Genomic DNA, 15,736 nt, shown 5'->3' with positions numbered 1-15,736 from the left:
ACAGAGCCTCATAAGGAGAGTGAGCATGGGGGAAATAAGGAGGAGGGATGGAGCAGTCCACAGGGGGAGTGGGGAGAGACCCATGTAGCATTTGTGGGCTCCAGTGACCCGCAGGAAAACCAGTGCAGGAAGGGGTTTATTCAGCTGGCACTGGGTGCAGCTGGCATGGTGCAGGGGGCGAGCAGGGGGCACTTGGCTGTGCTGGGTGGGCTAGTTGTGCTGGCAGCGCCCGCCCGCACCCAGGGAGAAGCCATGGTGGCAGTGGCAGTGGAAGGAGCCGTGGCTGTTGTGGCAGATGTGTTCGCAGGGGCCAGGCTGTGCCTGGCACTCATCTACATCTGGGAAGGAAGGGGAGAGGGTCAGAGCTTGCCAAGGGTACAGGGCTCGTCAAGGGGACATGGAGGGGATGCCCTGGGGCAGGGTGAAGCTGGGACATGAAAGCCTCTCCAGTGCCTACAGCAGTGCAGCTCTTGTCCTGACACCCTTTGTCCCCAAGGCTGCTGGGAGGCAGATGCCTCCTTACTCCATCAACTCCTGCACAGCCACAGTCTGTCCATTCTGTCCCACGTGTTTTGGGTTGGCTGGGACAAGGGCTATGAGCACAACAGGGCACCCAGGAAATAGCATCCCTGCTCCTACAGCAGCATGGCTGTGCCCTGTAGCAGCGTGGGGTGCTGCTGGCCCTGCTGCCTGCAGGTACTCACCCAGGCACTGGCTGGCAGCAGGATCAAGGGGGTGGAAGCCCAGGTGGCAGTGGCAGGCAAATGCCCCAGGGGTGTTGGTGCAGAGCTGGCTGCAGTTGTGCAAGCCCTGGGCACACTCGTCAATGTCTGGTGGTGGGGAAGAGAGGGGGGTTACAGCATGCAGGGGAAAGCAGCATGTCCTGTTGTTGGGGTGTGAGCACCCGGTCCCTCCCGTGCTGCACATGTGCCCATAGTCCCATGGCTGGAAGCAAGGATGGGCAGGGGCAGAGCTGCCCAGGGCTACTGTGGGGCTCTGTCCCCATAAAGCCCCAGAGCAGGAGGGACAGAAGCTTGGGCACAACCCTGCACCGCACAGCTCAGCAGTTTGGGTTGATAGACTGGATATAGTTTATTGAGGGGGTTCTCTGGGAGAGGGGCTGGAAGACTGAGCAGGGTCAGACTCCAAACAGCGGGGTCAATACGTTAAAAAACAGACCAGAAGGGTCCTTCCCCTGCAGGGCCGGGGGGACCCTCCTCTGCCAGGGCTGGGGAGGTGGTCCCCATACCGAGAAGGGGGTAGGCGAAGCACACACGTCGCAGGCCAAACCAGCAGGCACATGGTACAGTATCGAGGCGACGGAGCAAGCGACCAGCCCGAGAAGTGCCGGCAGGGCAGGGGCAGTGCTGGGCAAGGGAGCTTCCATCCCCAAACAAGGTGCAAAGGAACAGCTGGGCTCCATCCCCCTCCCACCACAGGCCACCCCTGTAGGGCACAGCCGGCACTTCCAGGGCAGCTCGACATGGAGAGAGAAAAGGAGAGACAGGCAGAGGCTGGCCAGTCCTTCTGCCAAGGCTGCTCTGGCGTGTTACAGGAAGGGCTTAAAGTGCATAGAGGCAAAGGCAGAGTCCAAGGACCAGAGGGAGGGGAGCGCTCTGGGGGAGCCTGGGCCAGCTCCCAGTGGAGGGGTATCCCCCAAAAAAGGCCACTTGAGCTGCACAGAGAAGGAGAGAAGGAGCAAGAGAGAAAGAGGGAAGGGGAGTCAGTGGCAGCTCAGCAGGAGGCACAGGACAAACAGATAGGGAGCCAGGGTGGATGTGGCTGTGCAACCACCAGCAGCTTGCAGGGTGCAGCCAAGCCTTTGGCAAGGGTGCAGCAGCATCCCAAGGGGTGCCTATGGACTTTGCCAGGCTGCAGTGGCATGGGGTTCAGGGTCCCAGCCATCACTCACCCACGCAAGCTGTGCCATCCTCATTGGGCTCGAAGCCCCGTCCGCAGCGCTTGTTGCTGCGGCAGCGGTACGCGCCGTAGGTGTTAATGCAGACAGGCTTGTCCCGGGGGCAAACAAAGGGAAACTCGGTGCATTCATTTGTGTCTGCAAGCAGAGGGGCCTTGGTGTGAGATGGCTGGGCTGGGAGCCTGGGGCTGCCAGCCATGGCCCTTCCAGTTCCCCCTGCACATGCTGGATGCCTCCCTAGATGTAGTCACACAGGCCATGCATCTGCCTAGGAGGCTCATAGCACTGCCTCCCTGCCACATCCCTGCTGCCCCCCATTGCTTGATGCTCTAGCACAATGCCTGCTGCATGCCAGCCATGCTCCTGGCACCACGCTCTCCCCCCTCCCTGTGACACCACAGTCCCCCTCTATAGCCTATGCCCCTGGCAGCCACTCACCTACACAGCGTCCATTCTCGTGCTGGGAGAATCCCTGCCCGCACTGCATTTGGGGAGAAGTGGAAACCGCCAGGATGGGGAGAAATCAGCCCTGGGCAGCCACAGAGCCAGCAGAGCCCAGCCCCTCATTCCTACCCCCAGAGCCTCCCACCCTGCACACATGGCTGGCCCTCACCTCGAGTGGGGCAGGCACAAGCGGCTCCTCCGTGTCCAGGGGGTAGGGGACCTCCAGGACAGAGTTGGTTTCACTGCTGGCCACTGGTCGTGACACAACGCGGCCATCCGGCCAGGTCACCTCCAGGCTGCTGGGCTTGTCGTGCCCTGCAGGCGGGCAGCCCGTCAGAGGGGGGGTCTCCGGGGCGGGCAGGGGCTGAAAGGAGGCCAGGGGGTGGTAGGGATGGAGGGACAAAGCCTGCCCTTGCCCCAGGTGCCCATGCTGACAGCCCATGCACGAGGCTGTAGCCCAAGGGGTGCACATGAACCAATGGTCATAGGTGACTACCGTGCTGTAGGGCGCTGCAGCAGCAGACCTGGCCCCTGAGCAGGGTGGAAGGCTGGGGCTGTTGGCAGCCCCTTGCTCACCCAGTCCGAAGTGCGCCACGGGCTCCATCTCACAGAGGTACCCGGACCCGCCGTCGATGATGCGCAGGTGGGCCCCGCTGCGCCGTGTGAACAGCACCACCTTGGCCCCCCGCGCAAAGGCCCCGAAGCGGGTGCGCGGGATCACGCGCAGCCAGTTGTTGTTGGTGCCCTGCAAGGGAGGAGGGAGCAGGGACACTGAGCAAGGAGAGGTGGAAGGGTTGGGGATGATGTGAAAACCCCCTGCTTGACTCACCTGGGTGCCCTTGAAGATGGAGATTGGCTGTGCCGTGGACTCTCCATGGGATAGGATGAGGTCCAGCATCCCATCGCCATCAAAATCCGTCACTGCACCCCCTGCAAAGACAGGATCATGTCATGCCTGGGACCCAGCCCCATATCTCCCAGCATTACAACCTTCTGCTGGTGTGGGCTCCACAGGTGACAACAGCATTCATAGAATCAACTAGGTTGGAAAAGACCTTTAAGATCAAGTCCAAGGACTGCAATTCCACCACCAAACCATGTCACTGAGGGCCTCATCTACATGTTTTTTGAATGCTTCCAGGAATAGTGACTCCACCACTTCTCTGGGAAGCCTTTCCGGTATCTGATCACCCTTGTGGTGAAGAAATTTTTCCTAATATGCACTCCCAGCAATGCAAGGTCAATAGAGAAGATGGGGAGACCCCAGTGCAGGAGTAAGGGTCCCTATGTGTGTGGCATTCTGCATTCAGGTGGATTGGCTCCCCAGGCAGTGAAGGGGACATGCAGTGCATGGGGGGCTGTAGGACACAAGAGACTGCCTCACCCCCTCCCAAACACAGAGGTTGGCTTTGAACAGTGGGCATCCAGGAAGGAGCTCCCCAAGAGTAAAACCCTGGGGAGCAACTGGAGATGGCACTGTTAGCTGGGCATGAGCAGACAGAGAAAGCATGGGGCTGCTCCTGGGTGATGGGGGCTACAGGATGCTGGTGGGGAGCAGGCAGGTGACTCAGCCAGGCATGTGGCATGCCCAGGCATAGAGCATAGAAGTGGTCCTGTGGCATATCCCCAGCATGGGCCCCCACTGCCAGGGCTGGAGAGACCCACCCGTGCCTCGTCCCTCGGGCTCCAGCGCATCTCCTGGATTCAGCTCTTCCATGATGGGGTCCGAGTGCTCCCTGCGGATGAGCCTGCCAATCACAGACAGGGTGTTAGTCCCAGACCACATGATCCCCAGCACCTTCCCAAGAAGTGCCTGTCTTGTGCAGCAGCATGGTAGAGAGGTGACAGCCCCAGTGGCTATGCAGGGTGAACGGGGAACAGGACTGGTCCCTGCCTGTTGGCACCTCACATCCCTGCTCCATGCAGGGGCGACAGGGATGCCGTAAGAGCCTGGCTTTTCTGCAGAGCAGAAATGCCATTTTCAAACACTGCTGCATCCCACCAGCAGTGGAGACACTCCCCTTCCCCAGGGTCAACCTGCCACACTACTAACCTCCACCCACCCACATGTGCCAGCACTGGGTGTACAACCAGCTTCCCCCCACCCCACACGCCAGGCAAGGAGGTCCCAGACAGTGGCAACAAGGAATTGACCCCCGTGATTAACAGGAGCCAGGAGCAAGTTTCCATGCAACGGCTAATCAGCAGTGCTGGGGACCCAAGGGGCTGCTGCGGACACGATCACAGCGGCTGGTAATGATACTGGGAAAGGCTCAGTCACGGCACCCTTTATTAGCAGAGCCCAGGCAATGCCACTGCTGGAGAGGAGCCCCATGAGCCTGGCTGTGCCTCCAGGGCTGTTCACCCCCCGGGGCGGGGTGCACGCTGCCCCAGCCCTCTGGTACCTGCCAGGCTCCTACCTGAAGAGGCGGTTGGCAGAGGAGCCGCGGTAAGCAATGTTGTTGAAGAAAACCTCCAGCTCCTGGTCGTTGTCAAAGTCTGCTGCGATGACAGTGCGGACAGGGGACGGCATGGAGAACTTGGGGGTGGCGATGTCCTGCATGAGTGGTGGGCACAGGGAGTGAGATGCTGGGTCCCCCTTTGTGAGATGTTGCGTGCCCTTCTCGCTGGGAATTGGGCTCAAAGCCAAATCAGGGTGAAGACAGCCATCCCAGCCAGGGAGGCTCAATGGCAGTGGGGGGCCCTCACCCGGAATCGGACGCGCCCGGGGGCCCCAGTCTGCAGGTAGAGGCGGTGTGGCCCGTTCCAGTTGCCATGGACAATGTCCACCCGACCATCGCGGTTGAAGTCAGCCAGCGCCACGCCACGTCCATGCTGGTAGGGGTCATCCAGCCCTGGGGAGCCGCAAGGGGATGGGGGGGAGACAGGACTCCCTTCCTGACTCTGTCTCCCAGGGATACCTCCCAGGATGTGCCCCACGGTCCCCACATGGGTCCTCCCTGTGCAGGGCTGCATCCCTGCACTGTTGGATGCCCTGGTGCACCCCAGGCACCCCAGTGGCCAGCAGGGCTCTGGGTCCCCAGCACTGCCCCTCCACCCTGCTCTCAACCAGCCCATGCAGGGGGTGACAGGCAGTCAGCCCTGCTCTGAGGTCCCTAAAACCTGGCTGCTCCCCCCGGCTCCCCCTACTCACCCACAGCAGCTGCCACATCCCGGTACGTTCCATCCCCGCGGTTGTGGAAGAGGAAGTTGGGGCTGTTCTCATTACCACAGAATATGTCAGAGGCGCTGTCACTCAGGATGGGGCCCACGGCCAGACCACGGCCCCCTGGGGACAGGAGCACGGGAGTGAGGGGACAGTGGGTACCCTTCCCCAGGGGAGTTCATGCTTCCCAAACCCCGTCGGTGCTGTCCACCCAGAGTGCCCTCCTTGCCCACCTCCCACTTTAATCGGTCTCATCAGGAGCTAATTGAGTCTGGCAGCGGCTTGTGTCATCCCCACCCTAAGCAACTGCCATCGCCATGGTGACAACACTCCTAATCAGTGACAATTTACCGCTGGGGAGACTGGGCACGGTAGCGGCTGCCGCGGCAGTCAGGCAGCACGGGCGCAGGCTCTCCACTGCCCCACTCCAGTGCCCATAGACCCTCGGGCATCAGCCCAGGCGATGGGGCAGCCCAGGAGGGCATGCCGTGACCCTGGTCCCTCCCACTGGCCGTGGGGCTGCCACTAGATGGGGCAGTCAGGCAGCCTAACGCATGGCACTGCCCGCTGCCCGGCCTGCCACGGGGCCCCGCGCTCACCGTGCCCCGCAGCGCCCCGACCCGTCCTGCGGCCCGCAGCAGCCGGTACCTGTGTATTTGCTGACGCCAGCCTGCGCGGCCACGTCCACCAGCACCACGACGCCGCGGGCAGGGTCACTGGCAGCCACATCCATCTCGATCAGCGAGTGGGGGCCCACGTTGCCGCTGGCGTAGTTGGCGATGTAGATGGAGTACCTGCCGGAGCCCTGCGGCCGGTGGCACCTCCTCAGCACTCACTCACCCAAACCCCACCTCCACGGGGACCACACTCCCTGCCAGGGGTTGGATGCTCTCACAGCTCCATGGAGCCAGGCACCACAACCGTGTGCTGAGAACGTGCTCTGCAAAGCCTATGCTGGAAAGCACTCCGGGAGTGGGGATGTGCCCCACTGCCTCCAGGAGCTCTGTGGTCCCAGGTTCATGGTGTAGGCACAGGGCACCCTGACCCCCCCGCCCCAGCATCTGTGATGTGCTAGGTCCCTTCCCCATCCCCACTGTACCCCTTGTCCCGTGCAGCAGCTGGACCCTGATTTAGTGATAATCGTTTGGAAACAAACCGCTGGAGGAGGAGGAAGAAGAAAGAGCAGGTGACAGGAACATAAATCACTTTGACAAGCACGTTTCTCAGCTGGCAGCAAGTGTGTGGACAGCCGCCTGCAGTCTCCACAGCTGGGGGGGCTGCCAGCCCTGACAGGCATGGGATTCTGGGGGGCACCCCGACCCCGGTTTGGGGTGGGATGAGGCTGGTGCTGAGGGGAAAGATCCCCTGGGACCCTACAAGGAAGGGCTGGAGGGGCACGGCCGTGGGAAGGGAAGGGAATGGAGATGCCACCTGCCCACCATGCGCTGCTTGCTCACCATCCGGTCCACACAGGCGACGGAGCGCCCGGCAAAGCGGCTGGCCACGCCCCGGTTCACCTCATCACTCAGGAGGTCCTCCCAGCGCCCATTGCGGAGCTTGAAGAGCTTGTCTGTGTAGGTGGCCATGCCTGGGGAGGTGGGGGACATGGGTCAGGGGCTGCAGTGTTCCACCTCCTCCCAAAGAGGATGCCCTGCAGCAAGGGAAGGCTGCAGAAGCAGGACCTTTTTTCCACTTCCCACAGCATCCCAAACCTCTGCTCTGTCCTCTGCAGCCCCCAGCAGCACCACAGGACAGAGCTACCACTGCAAGAGTCCCCATGACCCTTAAGGGTCGCCAGGAGACACACAGAAGAATCAACTCATTAAGATAAAATGTGTGCCAGCAGGGCACAGCCCTGTAGATCATCCCTGGGAAGGTAAGAAATCGATTGAGTGCCAGGCACAGGCAGTGAGCCGTGCTGCCATGACAGCACCAATGGCAGCACTGATTTAGGGACTGGTGTGCCAGTGGCCATGGGTAATTAGGAGCGTCAGGAAGACGGATCTGCTGCCTGGAGGTCAGGGCTGTGCAACAGGGACACAGGGCTGGAGCACTGCCCCAGAGAGCTCCTGGATGCCTGGTGCTGGGCTGGACCACACCACACGGGCCACCTCCCCCGAAAAGGCATCCCAGGAGCTGGGACAGCACCAGCAGGGTAGGATTAGACCTGGCTTGGTCCAGCAGGCACTGGAGAGCCATAGCACAGAGGGGCACAGCTGCTGCAGGGCACAGTGGGGATGTGCATCCCCAGGGATGGTGGGAAAGCTGCTGTCCCACTCAGGGTGCCACCAGGAGGGTGGTGGGCAGCTGGAAGTGCTGACTCAGTGGCTGGCCAGGCTCAGCATCCATCTGCATTGCCATCAATCAATGGAGCCACTCAACTGAGAAATTAACTCCAGCTCACACACATCCCTCACATGCAGAAGGTCATGGGCAGCTGTGCTGGGAGCTCCCCCCATGCCAGGCCTCGGGGCACGGCCGCTGGCAGGGCTCACCGGAGAAGGCATTGTTGGTGTTGAGGAAGTAGATCTCCTCACGGCCATCCCCATCGATGTCACAGGCTGTCACACCAATGGCATTGCCCTGCCGGTCCCGCAGTGCGTAGTATGGGGAGCCCTGCTCGTCCTCCGCCACGTTCACCAGCCGTCCCCGAAGCTTATCGTACTTGAGCACCAGGTTGGGGCCATTGTACCTGAGGGTGCGAGCAGGGGTGATGCCCACTCAAGACTTGGGAACAGGATGAAACTCCCCATCCCACCCCTCGAGGGGGGGAGACACAGCATGTGACATCAGGTTTCCCCATGACAGGGACAATGATGACCCGTGTGGTCCATGGAGGCCAGGGACCCTGGGCTGCCCTCAGCACCCAAACATGAGGCTGGCTTCTGGCTGCCAATGGGGAGGGCTTAGCCTGGACTTGCTCCAGCTCATGTCAAGCATCCTCTCTCTACCCAGCCTGGGTACCGCAGGGCAATGCCAGGACAAAGGTGGGGTCGGGGCAGCAAGCAGGAAAGGACGAGGTGCAGGTTCTGGCTTGCAGCCCTTTCCCAAGGCACGGAAAGTAGTACACAAGGCAAATCCTCCCAGCATGGTGCGCCCCACTGACTCCCCGCCTGCTCCTGCCCCGTGCACTGGTAAACAAGTTATACAACAGGCACTGTGGTGCTTATAAAACCCCATCCAGCTGCTTGGCTCAGCCCAACTGGGAGTGGTGGCCCAGGCTGCCCTGGGCTCCCCAGTGCTGCCTGTGGTTTGCTGCTCCAGGGTGATGCTTAGAGCAGCAGCAGGGTCAGACTCTGCCCACCACTGTGGGGCCCTCAGCTCCCACAGCTCCAATGGATGTGATCTATAGGAGTGAGGGGCTCCCTGCATGTGCAAGCCTCCCTCGGGATGTTCACAGTGTTGTGTACAAAGACACATAGCTCACAGCCGTGCCAGCACACACACAGAGCCTGCACCATGATCCCTGCTAGGGCCAGACTTGCTGGCAGTAGCTGCCCTGTGCCCAGCCCCGCTTGGGCGCAGGCAGTGTGGCACACAGCTCCCTGCCTCCCCTGCTCCTGTGAACCCTTCCGAGCCACCACTCCAATAAAGGGCTATAAAAACCCTCCAGCCAATGAACCAGATCTCCAGAGAGCACCGAGTCCTGTCAGCAGGGCAAAGCCAGCCTGGGACACACATGCTCTACACTGCAGGATGGACCCCAGCCACTGGGCAGCTACACTGAGCCAGAGGGACCTGGAGCCAAAATGGGGACACCTCCTGCACAGGCAGCATCCCAGTTGGTATCTACGCCCTGCGTGGGTGCACACATTCGTGGGTGCACACATTCGTGGGTGCACGCAGACCCCCATCTCTCCATGCTTGAGCACAACCCTCAACCAGTCACGTGCCTGCTGAAGAGTGAGATGCTCTTGGCCCTACCAGGCCACCAGGTCCTGCTGTCACCGAGGTGCTGGGTGCATCACTCACCCTGCCACGACGATCTCGAAGTCACCGTCAGCATCCAGGTCAGTGACAGCCACGCCATAGTTGAGCTGTGTGGGGTTGCTGTCGTAGTCAGGTGGGAGGAGGCGGTGAGTGACGGCCGTGAACATGGGCTCACTGCGCTGGGAGCCCTCGCTGAGCCAGGCCAGGGACAGCAGGCACAGCACCAGCATCCTGGGCACCTGGGAGAGACCTGCAGCCCATCAAATCCAGGAGACCCTGCTCCACAGTGCCCAAGCATCTCTACCAGCCTTGCATAGGAGACAGTATCTTTCCACTCCTTGTCACCCGCCTATGCCACGCCACCAGCCCCCTGATCCTTGGGCACTGCCACACTTCTGGCATCCCCATGCATGGGCCCTGCTGGGTTCAACTCACCTTTGGGGCTTCTTTGGAATAAGACTGTACTCCAATGAGCTGGGAGCCAGGGCTGAGCAGGAGTGGGACCTTGGGAACCCAGCCCATGGGAGGGACTGAGAAGGCAGCAAGAGGGCTGCAGGGTGCTGATGAAGCTGAACTCAGCCTCAGCTTGCCCTACCCCAAGGGGCTGCTGGCACCCAAGATCCTGGCAAGTCACGATGCCAATCACTGCTCCTGTGGCAGGACCAGAGGAAGCCAGGAGTTGCCAGGCTGGGGAGCTTTTCCCCTGTCCAGAGCTGGGGAAAGCCATGGGGAGAACATGGGGATACTCTGCTGGGTGACTCTTGCATGCCTCAGTTTCCCACCCTGCAGGCACAGTTTCTCCCAGGGTCTCTGCAGGGTGAGCTCCTCCCAGCCTGGCCAGGGAGGGTTTTTGCACAGGCATGCGGCTGCAGGATGGAGATGCTGGGAGGAACAGAAGCCTGGGAAGAGAGGCTCAATTAACCTGGACTGCGGAGGACAGTGCCTGCCAGCACTGCTGGCAAGGCTGCAGAGAGTTTGTAGCTGGCTCTGACCTGGCTGTAGCACAGGTGACAAAGAAGGTGGCACTCAGGACAGGCAGCCCCCACCACAGGCCAGGCAACCCCCTCCAGAGGAGAAGAACCCAGCACCAACCTTTGCAGCCCCACGTGCCAGAACTCCAGCTGGGAGCAAAGCCAGCCTGTCCCACTCACAGACTGGAGGAACGGCTGGTGCACCCGGCCATCAAGGTCGGGACACTGCTCCTTTCCCTAAGCAGGGCTGCCCCCTAGCACTGGCAAGGGGGACAGGGGTGAACGGTCCCATGCTGTGGGCCCTGTCAGCGAGCACAGGGAGCTGCGACAGCTGCATGGTGCCACATGTGTCCGTCTTGGAGACAGGAAGGTGCTCAAGGCTTAGATCCTGCAGACCCACCAGGCTGTGGGGAACAGCCTGCTGCTGCCTCTCCTGGGGATGGAAATGGTCCCAAGGGTCTTTAGGGGCCAGAATTCCCCTGCCACAACCAAATACCCTCCATGCCCACCTGGCTGGGTGGGAAGGGACTGTCCTCCAGCTGCAGAAGAAGCCTTGAGTCCCACTGCCCAACACACCCAGAGCCTTGCATCCCACTGTAAGTGCCCCATGCAAGGCACATGCAATGGGGCTGGGGTTCCATTGGGTTGCACAGGGATGGGACAGTCCCTGGCTGTCACTCCCCAGTGAAAGGCAGTGAGGGAGAGGAGTCTTTGCCACTGAAGCAGGCATGGGGAAGAGCCACACACATGAGGACAAATAGGTGCAAGGTTGCCATGCAGACCCCTGCTCATGCAGAGCAGTGCCCTTCATCCCCAGCCAGGTGATGGGGCCCTGTCCACAGGACATAATTAAGGCTTTCTCTGCTCTGCCCCCCTTCTCCAGCTCCCACTCCCCATGGCTTGGCCTGCTCCCCAGGTTGCCCCCCACAGCCCATCCAGCTGCACCCAAAATCCCTCCAAGTTGGGTGGAGCCTTTCCAGGAGGAAACAATGTTCCTGATTGGAGACAAAAGGCTTTTCCCAGTGATCCGGAGCTCAGTGCCATGAGGAAGGGATGCACGGCCCAGAGCCAGGACATTTTGGGAATGGGAAGGGAAGCTCAGGCTATTTGGCAGACAGGAAAGACCTCATGGCTCCCAGCATGCTGCTAATGGCACCGAATCTCCACCTGAGGTTTGAGGCTATAGGGTCCTGCTTCTATGCAGGGAAGAAGAGCTCAATCTTTCTTGTCCCAGCATGTCCTGGTTTGTGTTGTGGCATCTGGTGGCAAGGTCACCCCAGGAGCTGTGGTCAGCCCAGGGTGCCTGCTCAGCACGTCTAAGCCTGGTGACACCAAACCAAGGTGCCAGGCAAGGGTAGAGGCAGCTGGAGGATGGGAGCAGGGCAGGGGTGCCATGGCCACCCATGAAGGGTACAGCCAGGCAGTCAAGGACAGGGTGCTGGCCCCATGGCAGGGATGCAGCATGTAGGGCTCATCTATCCTCACACATGGCTGTGGCTGGCAATGCCTTGTGGGAAGGGTGAGACGGGACTGGGAAAGGAGCTGTGGGGCAGGCAGACCCAGACTCCTCACTAGAGGTGGAGGGATGCTGTCCCCAGGGCTCCTCATGCACCTACATGCACATCTCCAGCCCTTGGCCTGCATCATGAGGTGGGTGGGAGCTGGTTCTCTGCACAGTTGCTCCATCCCGCATGCCACTGTGTCCCTGCTGCCCACCACACCGCACACCCCAGGGACACCATGCTCCACCACTGCAGGGACATCCCACCCCAGGCCGCAGCCACCTCCAGCGCCACTGTGACATTGCGTGACATCGTGCAGCAGGGGCCTCATCACACCCCAAAGGCACCCCAAAGCAGCGGCAACAGAGCCACATCACAGCACCCCATAACATCATGCTGCATATGCCCCAGTAACACCATATTCCTGTTCCTGCCATTCCCAGGCTGCCACAGCTGTACCTGCCAGGGCAGAGAACAGGCAGGAGACGTCCCGCAGACACACAGCCCCTCTCCCACAGCAGCCGGGCTGCCCAGGGACACAGCAGTGACTCCTCCACAGCGTCTCAGCCCTAAGCAGCCCAGCCCCTGCAGTGCCCCTGCTCTGGCCAAAGCCCATGAGCTTTGCTCCTGCTGCTTCCATGGGCTCAGCACTGCTGCCTCACACACCCCTCTCACAGCCCCTTGTCTGTTCATGCATTCCATCATGGACACTTGTGATGGGCCCAAAGCCCCCAGTTGCTGGCTGGCTCATCCCATGCAGGACTCCTCAGCACCAGATCTGGTATGCTGGGGCTCAGGCAGCAGCAGCTAATGCAGTGTGGAGATGAGGAGTCACCTTAGCCTCTGAGCTCAGCCCAGAGAGACATCAGATCCTTGGGAGGCTCAGACCCACCAGCACCCAGACAGCCCCTTCCCACACAGGCAGATGCACAGCTGGACCCCTCTTCCCACATCCCCAGCCCCTGCACAGGCTCAATCGTGACCGAGCACAACTGTCCCTATGAAGAAGAGCTGTCCCTTGCTTCCCACCACCCCGGTACCCTGTCAGCGCTCCCCAGTCCCAGCCCACAGCCCTGGCCACCGCTCCATCCTCCAGAGCCCAGCCTCTCGCAGCCCAGCATCCTTCCATCCCCGTCCCTTCATCCCCCTTCCTCCCGCATCCCCTGCACGCCGCGGGGCAGGCTGCGGTGCCGCTCCGCCCGCCACCAACTTCTCCGCGGGCCGGTGACCGCGCCAGAGTTGAACACAGCCCCGGGAAACTTCACGGACGGGCACCCCCCGCTCCGTACTCACGGGCCAGGGGGGCTGCCCGCCCCCCCCGCGGCGGCGGGACCGCATCCCGCCGCGCCTGCCTCGCCGCAGCCGGCTCTGCCGCTCCCGGCTTCCGACAAGGGCGGCCCGGCCGAGCGGCGCCTTATGTAGCGCTGGGCGGCGGCAGCAGCGCCAATGAGCGGGGCGAGGGGCGCCGCTGCCAATGGAGAGCGCGGAGGTGGGGCCGCGCCGCCCTGATTTACTGCTCCCATAGAGCCGGGATGCTGTGGGGGTCTTGATGTGGGGTGCCGCTCTGGGCACTGAGCCCGCCGGGATGGAAGTGACGGTGGGGCTCCGGGGTGAGCGGGGCATCGCTCCCCGGGCAGCCCGAGCGGCGGTGGGGAGCTGCCGCCCCCAGGAGAGGAGCTGCACCCCCAGAGGTGCTGCGGGGTGGGTGGCACTCAGGGCACGGCTCACACCCGCTGTAAAAGCAGCTGGAGAGATGGGGAGAGCAGAGCCAGGGACCTGCCCTGGTCTGGTCACACTGAGGGTATGCCTTACAGAGCTGTCCAGTTGAGGGCATGGAAGGGAATGGAGGGAGACATCTCCCATACTGCAGCACCTAGCTACACCTTTAGGGCTCAGTACCCTGCCTGTGCCATCACTGTGCAGTCACCCACCTCTGCAGGGACCCCAGGAGTGGCTGCGCCCTGGCAGCCAGTCTGAACAGTGGTAAAGGCCTCTCAGGCCATGCATGGCACTGACTTGGCCAAAATCTTGTAGTCAGTGGGTGCCTGAGGCAGGACAGCAGTTAGCCTGCAACCTTCCCTGACACGTGTGGCTGCTGCGGCACTGGACACAGAACTCTTCGTGTGTCTTTGGATGCAGAACTTATCTGTGGGAGAGTCAGCACTGGCAGGGCACAAGGCTACCAGGTCACCTCAAAGAAGCATGTCTGGGGGTGCCCCAGCACAGAGTCTGGGGTGTGGACCAGGAGAAACAGCAGGAGACAGCAAGAGACATGCTGAAAGACAGCAGGAGCCCATGCTGTTTGGGCTGCTTCAAGTGGCTAATCACCTGCCTTACCAAAACTCTTATTTCTCATTCAGACATGTCTGGCTACAGCTTCTGCCTGTTGCTCCCAGTTCTTTTCTCCCTGCTGTATTCAAGAGCTCTCCAGTCACAGTGATGATTTCCCACAAAGGTGGTTCCACGTGGCCATCAAGTACCACTTGACTTCGTTTCTAATGACCCTCTCTCTAAGAGGCCGATCTGAACACCACATACGTGCAGTGCTGTGCTTATGTGTTCTCATGCCACCCAGAGCTGTGGGTACACTCTGCCTGCCTGTGGCCTGCAGCTGCAGTACCTGGCTGCAGCCCTGCACGCACGTGTGTGCTCAGAGCAAGCACCCCCTCTGCTCACTCATCAGCTCATCCCAGATTTAGTAACCTCCTGGGTAATTATCAACACAAACTCTGCAAGCCGGCTCCCCGTGCTTTCCCTGCGACTGGCAGGTACAGAACACAAAGGCCAGCAGGAAGCCAGCTTGAGCGTGCCAAGACTGCGACTTGTGTTGGGCACATCGGCTCCCTGGGGGCCTCAAACCCAGTGTGCCAGCACATGGGGTCTGCTCAGCCCTGGCTCTGAGTGGATGCACATTCATCAGCAGACACAGGCAGGCTGTGTGCATGTGGGACACACATGCTGAGAGGGCCTTGCATGCTACAGCCCCCTGCCCATGCTACCAACATCCAGCGGGGTGATTTTCCACTTGTGGGGCTGCAAGGTGCTCACGAATGCCAACTGTTGGAGGCCTTCACTGCCTTCCCATGGATGCTGCCACCTCACTGGGCTAAGATGTTTCTCTGGGCACCCAGAGCACCAGCATGCACAACTGCCATGGCCATAAGCCACAGCCCTGAATCAGTCTTTGTGCCCCATGATGGCCCAGCTGTCTCCGTCCCACCCCTCTGCCTGCATGTGAAGCATGATATGGAAAGCACCCTGGTGTGGAACACGAGTCTCTGCAGGGAGCTGTGGAGGGAGCACAGAGCACCAGTGAAATGAGCTGGGATGCATGTGGGGATGTTGGCGGGCAGAGAGGCAGGGCTTAGGAAGCCTGCCTGTGCAGTGTGGCACACGGTGGGATGCGCAGGGGACAGTGGTGGTGGTGGGGACAATGCACAGGAAATTAGAGCGAGCAGCAGCCAGACACGCTGCGGGGGGAAGGGAGCTGCTGTGATCCACCCAGGGCTGCAAGCAGGCGGCGGGAGGCATTTCAGCTGAGCTGGGGCCAGCCTGAGCTCCAGCCACCTCCTCGCACACCTGGGATCCCCCTTTCCCATCCCCAGAGTGGAGGTGTCCTGGCTTTCCCTAGCCCTTGCTCTTGGGGTGCTTGCCCACTCCACGCTGACACAGCCCCCTGGGAGAGGGGACCCTCCTGTAGCCAGCAGCCCTGAAACTGCATCCTTGTGCCTGGTGACTCATCTGCCAAGGCCAAGGTGGAATCTCTCTAGATAGAAGGGAGCAGGATGCTGGGGACCTTTCCTTG

The 15,736-nt window shown here is 61.2% G+C and overlaps 1 protein-coding gene across 6 annotated transcripts; it reads right to left on the bottom strand.

Annotated features, from left to right (window-relative positions):
• Positions 1 to 123: 123 nt before the first annotated feature.
• On the bottom strand, positions 124 to 13,354 carry CRTAC1 (cartilage acidic protein 1). 6 transcript variants are annotated; one of them, XM_062610427.1, is made up of 16 exons: positions 13,225 to 13,354; positions 9,501 to 9,697; positions 8,024 to 8,220; positions 6,986 to 7,116; positions 6,177 to 6,333; positions 5,517 to 5,651; positions 5,072 to 5,217; positions 4,783 to 4,919; positions 4,028 to 4,110; positions 3,192 to 3,292; positions 2,939 to 3,107; positions 2,532 to 2,677; positions 2,357 to 2,399; positions 1,913 to 2,056; positions 705 to 830; positions 124 to 338 (listed from the first exon to the last, which is right to left on the bottom strand). In XM_062610427.1, the coding sequence occupies exons 1-16, from the start codon at positions 13,267 to 13,269 to the stop codon at positions 211 to 213; spliced, it is 2,085 nt and encodes a 694-aa protein (XP_062466411.1). In that variant the 5' UTR covers positions 13,270 to 13,354; the 3' UTR covers positions 124 to 210. The 6 variants fall into 6 exon arrangements, with proteins under 6 accessions (XP_062466411.1, XP_062466412.1, XP_062466415.1 ...); XM_062610428.1 differs by having other exon boundaries at positions 9,501 to 9,708; positions 13,225 to 13,323; XM_062610431.1 differs by lacking the exon at positions 2,357 to 2,399.
• Between the last annotated feature and the right edge of the window lie 2,382 nt (positions 13,355 to 15,736).

This window comes from Pezoporus occidentalis, unplaced genomic scaffold (genome assembly GCF_034315485.1).
Source record: "Pezoporus occidentalis ecotype Australia unplaced genomic scaffold, CSIRO_AGI_Poc_V1 ctg147, whole genome shotgun sequence".
In the NCBI taxonomy this organism is placed as follows: domain Eukaryota; kingdom Metazoa; phylum Chordata; class Aves; order Psittaciformes; family Psittacidae; genus Pezoporus; species Pezoporus occidentalis.
The sequence above is the reverse complement of the archived record's forward strand: the minus strand, read 5'-3'. Positions and strand labels throughout refer to the sequence as shown.